The 10,925-nt window shown below is 47.1% G+C and overlaps 1 protein-coding gene across 1 annotated transcript in view; it reads left to right on the forward strand.

Annotated features, from left to right (window-relative positions):
* LOC103762203 (N-deacetylase and N-sulfotransferase 4) overlaps window positions 1-7,348 on the forward strand; it is a 63,375-nt gene extending 56,027 nt beyond the window's left edge. Inside the window, 7 exon segments of the mRNA XM_029964053.1 lie at window positions 264-387; window positions 1,213-1,294; window positions 1,296-1,380; window positions 2,400-2,575; window positions 3,880-3,989; window positions 6,767-6,869; window positions 7,131-7,348. Of these exon segments, the coding sequence (XP_029819913.1) occupies window positions 264-387; window positions 1,213-1,294; window positions 1,296-1,380; window positions 2,400-2,575; window positions 3,880-3,989; window positions 6,767-6,869; window positions 7,131-7,250 (800 nt within the window). The 3' untranslated portion in view covers window positions 7,251-7,348.
* Window positions 7,349-10,925: the final 3,577 nt, after the last annotated feature.

A 10,925-nucleotide genomic window follows, 5' to 3' on the forward strand; every position in this document is an offset into this window, starting at 1 on the left:
AAATTGCTTCGTTCACCATAAAAAAAACACCATTCCTAGGATTTTAAAGTGTGCTTGTTGCACACAGGATGGGTAGCCCTGAGACAGGCAATTCATTCCTCAGAACAGACTCCCAGGAAAAACACACCGAGGACAAAAGTGCAGTTCTGGGAGCCCCAAGAGCATCATCCCACAGTCAGAGCTTTTAGAAACTTTCTGGAATGAATAAAGTCAAAGGTGCTTTTTTCTCCTATTTCTAATGGCATCCCTTTTTGTTACCTTAGGAACAACAGCCCTTTACTTATTCCTTCTGATGCATCCTTCCATTATCAGTAACCTCCCCAGCCCAAAAACTTTTGAGGAAGTTCAGTTCTTCAATGGCAACAACTACCACAAGGGAATTGACTGGTAAGGAGAAGAACAAATTCATTATTAATACATGGAAAATGACAATGGAACAATTCCAGAAGCATGTATGACACCACCATAATTACTTGATGAATTTGTTATGCTTGGCATTATCAGACAGAAGGAGAGTCTAATTGGTTGTGATGGGACATTTAATCAAGTCCTTAATTTTGTTTAGATACTGCAGTAACAATTTCCCGATTTTTCACACCAAGATTTTTCATACAAGAGCCAGCTCAGGCATCATTTCTGTCTTCATGCTGAACAGCATCTCTGTATCTGCACTGAGTTACACCCTTTTCCTTCAAAAGTGGCTTTTCATGAAGTAAGGTTTGATTCATCTCTCCATGAGAATCCATCCAATCAATTTTAAACAGAATTCGAAGCCAAAATTCAAATCTCACATTCCGAAAGCGTCCAAAAGCAAAGATTTGTCAGCTCCAAAATGAAGTACTTCAGCAATGTTAAAATTAAATGGTTGACACTTTGAAGCTTTTCCCATTTTTTTTTATCCTGCAGCTAAAACTGAACTCACTCCAGACTCGGATGAGAAGATCCTTGACACCGGACCTTATTAGCAGAAATCCCATCCGTCAAAGGAAAGACCTAATTACCTGACTTCGGGGTGGCTTTAGCTATTACCAGCACCACCTAAGAGCCAAAATTCATTCCCCTTATTCCAGCCTGGAGTGAGTGGAGAAATTCAATTTTGCTTCTGCAGGATTAGGTCTGAAAACCCACCTTTTCACCTGCCACGAATGGAGCGCGGGGACACGCCCTTTTTGTTTGCTGCTGCTGATTCTAACAGGTCTCCTCCCCTCCCAGGTACATGGGCTTTCTCCCCATCCTTCCACGTGACCACACGACCTCCTCTGCGAGAAAAAGTGCCCAACTATTCCACTCTGAGGGAAAGCTCCCAGAGAGCTGCTTCCCTCAGTCCCAAGGCCAAGATCATCACCATCCTCATCGACCCGTCGACCGGGCTTTCCTGGTAACCAGGTACCGGGGATTGACGGGGCAGGGGATGACGGTCGGCATCGGTGGGGATTTTCGTGGCCTTGAGCAAGGGAGGCAGGATTTTCTTGCCAAGCCTCTGCAGCTGGGAGAACAGGAGGCCGCCGATGCCAGCTCTGCAGGTGGCACCTGTGACACCCGGTGTCACACACATGCGACCTTTCCCGGCACGGAGCTGCCACCGGCAGTTGAAAAAGAACAGCTTTGTCTCCATCAGCAGCTGACAGCGCCCGGAGGGAAAGCTGGCTGCACACCCAGGGAGTTGGACACGGGGATGGGAGAGTGGCCCAGCCAAGAAATCACAGCTCTCGCTGCTGAGGATCTGGCACCTCGTCCCTCCCTGCTGTGAGCTCAGCAACACGTGGCTGGGTACACACCTACACGGCACCTTCCAAAGTTTCCAAGGAGTTCAAAAGAGCTGTGTCTAGAGAGGCTGGCTTCTTTTCCCTTTGGAAACAAAAGCAAGCCCGCTGTTCTCCTGTGAAATCTCTAGGATGCTCCTTCTCTTGCCTTTTACTGAGCCCACACCTTTCCCTAACAAAATCTGCACTGTTTAAAAAGAGCTCCTTTAAGAGACATGTTTAACCCTCCACGTGAAATACAGATATAGGAAAGACTAAAGCAATGTCAGAACAGACACAAATTAATAATGTTGCAATAAGCGTGAAATACACCATTTCTGGTGGCTAGAAAGTTCCGCAAGGAACAAAACAGGGCCTAAGGCTGCAGTTTGCACCCTTTTAACATCTCATTTGCACCCTGTTACTCTCTCATTTGCACCTTCACAACTGCCAGTGCAGAGCAGTAAAGGAATCCCGCCTGCTTTGGCAGGATTTGACTCCTGGGCTCCCAGGGGAACCCCTGACTGAACGGGGGTTCTGCTGCCTTGAAGCCCCCCCCCCCGCTCCTACCTGGCACAAGTGGCACCGAGGGGCAGCTCTTGCAAGATTTAAGGCTCAACCTTCAGCATCCTTGTGACGCGTCCCCAAATATCTCCCGGCAGCACCAGCGCTCCCACGAGGACCCCGCCGCCCTGAAATTCAACTTTTACGAAGTGATCACGTCCGGCCCCCGGGCGCCCTCGGAGATCAGGGCCCTGCAGAAGAGGTGCCTGACCCCGGGGTGGTACGCTGTGCACATCGAGAGGTGGCTGTCCCACTACCCTGCCTCCCAGGTAACGCCCTCGGGGTTCCCTTCCGGCACCAGCCAAGCTTCCCAAGGCTGCTGGCTCCCAAGAAACAGCAGGAAGCTTTGGTCAATTCATTTGGAAAACACCAGGGCTTTTTCCCAAACAGAAATTTCACCCTGCTTCCCACTCGCTCCCTTTCATTAAAAAAAAAAAAAAAAAAAAAATCTTTGATCCTGGTATGGGATTGGCTTTTCTTGGGGTTGCAGCAGAAATTTCCTTCTTTCGCCTCATCTCCCTTCGGGTATTTTATTGTGCTGTCTTTTGTAATCTTTCCCATGGAAAAATTTACCTAAGCTAATAACACCAATAAAATAACCTAAGGCAAACCTTTTAGTACCACAAAATGCAGACATGGGCACTCTTTCTCCACGGACATGGTCACATGTCAGTCCGTACGTCTGCCTACTGCACCCTCTCATTAAACATTCAGGGGCACGGCGACACATTTCTTGTCAAACCACTTGTGTTTCACAGTGATGGTGATTAATTTTACAAGACACACGACAAAATGCTCCCGTTGCTGATCAGGTGGCACACACGGAGTGCACTCCCAGTGCCTGCTAATGGGCGCTCAGTAACGTGCATTCACCCCGCCTGGGCACTCAAAAACTTAATAATTCATAATAAGCCCTCACAATAAACACAAAACAAGCCTGCCCAGAATAGTTATCAGCATTGCTGCTTGGTATTCCAGCAGTCTGAGGGCATATTGTCTTACTGTTTGCTTATGGGGGTCAATGCACCTTTACATCGCAGTAATCTTTAATTAAAAACCAAAATACCCAGCCCACTGCCAACAATTTTGCAAGCCTTTATGGTTGATAGGCTGGTGGGAAGTTCCAAATAAATTGCCACCATATCGCTTTTGAACATGTAATTATCTTGTTCTGAGCATTTAATTCTACAATATATATATATATGACCTTTTGTTGTTTTTCATATTCCGTGCCAGATCTTCCACAGACACATCATAAGCCTCAATAATATTTTACATTCTTTCCTTATCTCTTTTTCTCAGAATTCTCTGAGACTCAGGTGTGGCTTGGGAGGTTTAACTCTTGCATTTGAACAAGAGGCACACACAGAGTTACAAAGGCGCCCACTTATAAAAATTCAAGCCAATAAAATAAAAAGCATACCTAAAGAGAAGTCCACCCATATGAATGTTGTTAGCACTGTCCAAAGTCACGTGCTAACTTAAACCCAGGCTGTCACAGGAGGGAAACAATGCCATCATTTTGTGAAGCTTTAGTCCTGTTTCTAAAAATCTGCCCCATTTACCCCTGCAGTTGCTCATTATTGATGGACAGCAGCTGAGGAGCGACCCGGCCACTGTGATGGATGAAGTGCAGAAGTTCCTTGGAGTCTCTCCTCATTATAATTACTCTGAAGCCCTAACGTGAGTCCACTCCCTTTTTTTACCTGCCCCATGGGAGCAGGGGGTACATCCCCTCCCACTCAGATCCCGGGATCATGAGTTACAAACAACCAACACATTATGACAACGATAATTTTGCAAAGCTCAGGGTTTTCCTATGTCAGTCTGCAGGAGCTGGCAGCTGTGGAAAGTTCAACTACATGTTTTTACCCCGTTCAGACAGGAGCCCCAATGGCAGAGGCTGGCTTAGAAGCTCTCACTCCCTGATCCCATTTTCACGTGTGGCTGAGACTCCTGCAGGGGTGGGAGTGGGCTGAATTTCCCTCTCCCCTCTTAATCCAGCAGAAAGTCATAAGAAGCTTTAGCATGGAGCCTCCCCACGTGAGCAGCAGCATCTCCCCACAGCCTGAGGCCTGGGCCATCCGTGGGCTGGGAAGCCTGGCATGGCAGGGGAGGCCTCTCCGAGTCACTGTGCGAGCAGAGAACACCAGCCTGCACGTGGGGTGGGGAGCAGAGAAGCCTCCACTCGCCTTCCCTGCAGGCAGGTAGCAGGAACACTGTGGGAAAAGCAGGCCTTTGGACTTTCCAGGTGCCCCACACCGCTCCTCTCCGCTCACAATTACCGTTCAATGCTATTTATGTCGCAGGCCCGGAGCGAGAGTTCAGCGCTTAAGAGAGTTGCTCTGCCAAAAGCTTTCTCCAGAGGGAAAAAAATTTGGATTTCAGGATGTAATTTTTTAAGTCACTGGCTTCCGAAGCGGATGAAAGGGAGGAGGAGTTTGAGTTCAGAGCTGAGCTACTGATGTTTGAACAACTGCTGCTGCACATCTGCAGTGCCTTCTGCTGGGTTTTTAAAATACACACCCACAGACATAGATCTTCCTTTCTGGAACTAAATTAAAGTCAGTGGAGTCACACAGCGGGGAAAAATTTGGCCTCTCCTGCTGGTTTGGACAGGAAAAAATGGATTGTAAACAGATCTATAAAATTATGCACTCACTGTTTCGAGGCATCAAGAATGCAAATGTACCTCGGAAGCACGCACGGGTTTGGGATGGAGGAGAAAAATGCGTTAAACCCTGGAGTCTCTTTATGGCAGGACTTGTCAAAGTGAAAAAGATTGCACAGGATTGTTCCTAGTCATTACTGCCTAACAAGTGCACACCACACATCTTTAAAGTTGTCAGGAAGCAGCCCGAGGACCCAGTCCTGCAACACCAGTGAGCAACAAGTCCATCACCCTGAGTAATGAGGGGAAAGTCTCAGAGGAGGGTGAAACCAGCCCAGGCAGAGGGGAGGTGCTACCAGAGCCGTGGAAGGAGAGCAGGGGGCACACAGAGGCAGGGCTGCAGGAAAATACAGGATTAGGGGAGCGTGCTTAAGGAAATCTCTCTTGGAGTGCTGCTACATTTTGTCAGGCTAAGAGGAAGCTCCTCGTGGCAGCACTGCTCACCCCTGCACCCGCCCATCCCCAAATCCTGCCTCTCCCACGGGGCTTACTCTGCAGGAAGAGAAGGTAACCAGGCCTGGGAAGGTTTCTGCTGACTGCCTTAAAAAGCTCCCTTGTAACCTTAGCCTCAGGGCTATCACTATTTTTAAATAAATACTTCCACTGTGCCCAATTATGTTTACAGAAGACCCGAGAGTTTTGTGAGACCCGAACACAGCGGGTTGAATTCAGCCTGAGCTGTCTCGCCCTCTTTTCCCCTACCCAAATTTGCACATCCTCTTCATAATGTTCAGTATGCTTCTTCTGGGGCAGAAATATGGTTTGGGGCATAGTTTTGCAGTTTTCCTTTTACCCAGCACACTGTATTGCTGCTCCTCTTGGGAAATTAGTGCAAGGCAGCAAAGCACTTCACCGGCAACCAGCAGATGGGAAAGGCCACAGCAGAAATGAATCCGTCATCAATGTACCCATTTAATCAATGATTTATTTGTTTTTAATTGATACAGCCACCGAGACAATTTAGGAAACAAAGGTCAGGCCTGCAGTAATAGGCTAGGAAAGGAAAAAAACCCATGAAGAAGGTTCACCCTTCTGCTGAAATAAGTTCAGTTCTGCACAGCGGCGAATTGTGGGTGCGCTCGTGCCGCACAGACAGAGCCAGGGCAAGAAGGTGCTCTGTAACTAATTACCTCCCTGTGCCAGCCAATTACACTTCATGCTCTTCAAACATCTGCTGAACAGCAGGAATGCAGAGCATTCCAGTGTTTTATGCAATGCTGCAAGTCCCACGGCCATGAATTCCAAACTTAACGCCACGTGCTGCTCATTCCTTAGTGGGTGAGTGCTTTAGAGCCTTAATCTAAAATTCCTCTGTCTCCGGATTTCAGACATCACAATCAAATGGTGTATTTCAGATAAGGCTGCTGAGACAGTGTTTATGCTCAATGCCATCTTTGGAATGAAAATGGTATTTGGATCTAGTGATAGGGAACAGCAACTGCCCAGGTGAGGTTGAACACCCAACCAGTAGTTCATTCAGGAGACCTGTAGATCAACCCTTCAAACTTGTACCCTGTGTGCTGACAAGCAGAATAAACATCTACTCAGAGTAGGTAAATCACAGTGGGGAAAAAACTCCCTGCCTTGAGCCACTTCCAAGGCAAATTTGCAGGAAAAAAATGGATCCCCAGAGTTTTCACAAGAGAGGAAAGCTGTTTCCCACTCTGTCCTCAGAATTCCGCTCATCTAGAGAGAGGTGTGCAGCGATATTTGTGGGCTAACACTGATGTCTCAGTAGCTGAGAGATTCTTCTGTGGTGAGGTCTTCTAAAATATATAATCCTCTATAGGTTTGACCCTCAGAAAGGCTTCTGGTGCCAGTTACTGGAAGGAGGGAAAACAAAGTGCCTGGGAAAAAGCAAAGGTCGGAAATACCCGCCAATGGACCAAGAGGTAAGGGCTTCCCAGAGATTTACAACTTTTAACATAGAGCCTGTGTTTGGCTCCCAAAATAGAGACGCGCTGATTTATTTTTATTTTATTAATTTGTTATATTTCCACTTTAAAAGATCAGGAGCAGGAGATGAGCTGCCTCCTGTAAGAGCCCCTCTCTGGGAGCAGTGAGCAGTGGAGGGATGCAGGAAGCAGGGGCTGAAATCTTTCTTTCTCTAACCCTTGCTGTGTTCTTTTTTTTTTTTCCCCGCCCTCCTCCAGTCTCGAGCGTTTCTGTCCAGCTACTACAGAGACCACAACGTGGAGCTGTCCAAGCTGCTGCACAGGCTGGGGCAGCCCCTGCCCTCCTGGCTGCGACAGGAGCTGCAGAAGGTCAGGTAGCAGCCAGGGGCACGCCGAGAGCAGGACCATTCCCTTCACCGCCAGACCCCCGCTTCTCCGACTCACTCGTGATCGTCAGTGCCGGACCTCATGGACAACGCTCTTCCCAGCGAAAACAAAACAACAGGTCACCGAAGAATGATTAAAAAAAAATAAAAAATAATCCCCCCCAGACCCGACAACCATTCATATGCACGCGCTGACAGTTCGCAGCATCGACCCCTTCCGTCGGCTTCCAGGAAATAACCCGGAGCTCCGTGGCATTACCCCTTACCCAGGCCGGGATTCGTGCATAGCCCAGTTCCTCTCTCCACCAGGAAGTACCAGAAACTGTGTGTAGGACAAATTGCAGTCTGTCAGGACACGAGCAAAAGGATGGGAACGTCTCTCTCTGGACCCTGAGGTTGGTCATCCCCTGGGCTTTTCCCACATCTGTTTTCCAGTCCTTTTACACTCCGAGCAGGCCATGCAAGCAGTGCCCTGCCCATAACCCAACACCAGCCATTTTGCCTCTCTCTGGGGAGCAATGTTTATGCTCTGAAGCCTTCAGGGATGGGGTGAGTCGTTTAGGGTCCTGGTCTGTAAACTGTCACAGAAAAATAACTCCAATGACCCTTTTTAAGGGTTTGAACCCAAACTACAGTCTGTTGAAGCAAAATTCTCTCCGTGGGCTGTTGTGGAGTTGAAAGGACAAACACAGCCAGTATACAGCACATATACATGCATGATGTATATATTTTAATGCCTCGGCATCTACCTGCTGTGCATCTAGATCAGACACGTCCTTAGCTTTATCTGCCTTTTGTGCCCATAGAGAAATGACAGGGTGGTTTACCAAAACCATTATATGAACTGTGCTTGGGACTCAGACATGTAGGGCCAAGGTCAGCGAGGCTGGGCAGAGACTCACTGGGAAATTTAAACTGAGGGAGCAAAGGCCCTTTAGGCATTTTAGCCTTGTAACACTTTTCCTCAGGAAAGAAAAACCTGGCAAAACTTTGCTGTACATCCTTTATGCAGCCCCAAATGCAGCGGGTTTTCATTTTCAAACTTCTCTGTCTTTCTTAGGCACAAATAATTTCAGGTGCTGCAGAGGCCTTATGAGTTCCTCTCCCCGTGGATTTGATCCTTACCTCCCAGCTTAGGAGACAGAACTGTTCTTATATTTTGACCAGGAGGACTCTACAAAACGAGCCAGGGCAAAATAAATGCCAAACAAAAGGAACTTTATGTGGGATTTTTGGGCAGAGGAGTCATTTACATACTTTGTATGTACCACACAAATCCCTCATCTTTTAGCACTGATAATGCCAAAGGTCACTTAGTGTGATGAGAGCTTCAGGTAAGGAAGGCTTGCTCAGTGAAGAAGATCTAAATCAACCATTTGGTAGAATTTTAGCTGTTAAAATGCATTAGAATTGGCTCATCATTAATTAAAAGAGGACTTCCCAACTCCTTGATTAAAAGCTAAATAAACATGACATTGGTTTCAGGAGTTTTTCAAGGACATGAGACCAATACCATAAAAATCTAAAAAAATTAGTTCTCATTCTTAGCTTTTCATTTGGAAAGGAAAGAAGCCTGTCTCTCCCAACCCTCAGCTCTGTGACAGCATCATGTCCTTAAAACACACCAGATATTTTTATACCCCACTGGTACTTTTTCCAGTTTGAATGGGCATCGCATTTCCGAGAGATCTCGTGTCCCGTTGAAAACCGACATTTGAATTGATTCCATTATGTGTCATAAAGATGAAACAACAGCAGTTCAAAGTTTCATTCCTTCCACTTGTAATGGGACCCATCACCATGGAATGTCCCTGGACCGGCCTAGGATAGAGGAGCCTTTGTGAACTACCAGTAAATGATCTCCATTTCTTTCATGCCTTTCATATCCCTGACCACGTAATTGTCGGGATTCTTAAAGACCAGCAACACAAAACACAATAAAAAATGAAACATTTATTCATGGCAAGGGGGTTGTAGCTGGGAAAGACAGTGCTGGTCCTTCTTTCCTGTTTATAAGGCACAGGATTCACATGGTGCAGGCTGCAAATCCGTAAGAGTTTTACACACTGGAGGGCTGCAGCTGCAGTTTGCTCCCATTCCCCTGGAAACAGGGATTCTGGGAGCTTTGCCACACTGAGGATCTGACCCTACAGGCCAGACACAGACATCAGGGCCTGTGGCAGCATATTTGATGATTAAAGCAGGACCTCAGCGCTTGGGGAAAACCCAACTCCCATAACTGAGGTTGTCTTCGAGCGCGGAGCAATCAGAACGGAACCCAGACCCTCCTAAATTATGCACTGACCTCTCAAGGTCTAAAATAAAGTTGTGGGATTAACTGCTCGTGGATGGTTTCTAATAAAACAAATTTCCTCTCTGATAGGGGATCAGGCTGCTGAGTGTCCCCTCAGACAGGTGGAATTATAAACTCTGGAGGGAGGGAAACAAGCGCTGATGGATCCGGGCTCTCTGATGTGATAATGAGGCAGCAGGACGTGCCCTCAATACAAAAGCAGGAGCTGAGTGTTTTCTCCTCTTCCCTCTCCTCCTTTCCCTTCCCATTCCTTCTAAAGTTTGAGCCAGTGAAATGGGGGAACATGCAGCCCCTGAATGGTCAGCCAAGAATAAATTGGATGCGGGGTGCTCATTTCCCCTCAGCTGGGCCACCCTAGGGTGAGACATCAAGTCCAAACCAGCCACTTAATATCCACCAGTAGCTAATTTTCTTTATAATGAGTTAAAATTGATGTTTATGAAAGGTGTGTGAGCGTGTGACAGCCGTGTAAAACGGGTCCAACACAGGTACAGAACTCAGCAGTGGCCGAGTGTCCAATTCTACTGTAGTTAAGTAAGATCCATTTTGCTTTTTCTTTTACCTGAGTGTATGTTCACGGGACAGGAATTTCCACCAGACAACATCTCTCACATTGTCCTTATTGTCTCTTTTTGTCCTTACAGTTCATCCTTTTAGCGTGACTGCAAAGGTGTGGACCTGCCTATGGATTCAACTCCTCCATCCCTCTCCTTTCCAGAAAAGCTACCAAAAAAATAAGGATTTGCAAGCAACACAGATTCCCAAGTGTTCAGTGCTCCAGTGACTGGATAACTTTTATAAGACTTATGATCATTTCTGTAGTATTTCAGAACAAGAGACATCCTGTTGATAGAGCTGAAGGAAACACTTCACTGCCTTGCCCAAGCTCTTTTTTTAAAAAATTTTTCTTGCCCCTCCTACGTGACAACAGCAAGTCCAGTTGAACGAGTACTTGGTGTTGAAGCAAAGGGAATCAAAATAAATTTTGATCCCTCAAAGTATTTTTGTTGGGGGGGTGGTGGTGGTGGTGGGGGAGGTCAAAGGCTGTATTTGTTGGAATGGTTTTAAATAATTGACGTGCACACACCTGATTGCCGGTTCTTCTCACTGCCGCAGAATAAACACTTCTGAGGGTGTATTACAGAGCGCTTTTCTTCTGTCCTTAAATCCCCCTTCCCGTTTTCTGAGCCCAAATCTGCTCTTCAATAACCTCTGCCACGTATTTCGAGCGCTCTGTCTCAGCTTCTCCCGCCTCAGCATCCCCTCGAGGCGACACAGCAACGTGGGATTTGCGCCAGCACGGGGAGTGCCACTCAACTTCTCTTCCTTCTCCTCCTCCTCCTCCTCCTCCTC

Source organism: Manacus vitellinus, unplaced genomic scaffold (assembly GCF_001715985.3).
Source record: "Manacus vitellinus isolate BGI_N305 unplaced genomic scaffold, ASM171598v3 scaffold_69_pilon, whole genome shotgun sequence".
In the NCBI taxonomy this organism is placed as follows: domain Eukaryota; kingdom Metazoa; phylum Chordata; class Aves; order Passeriformes; family Pipridae; genus Manacus; species Manacus vitellinus.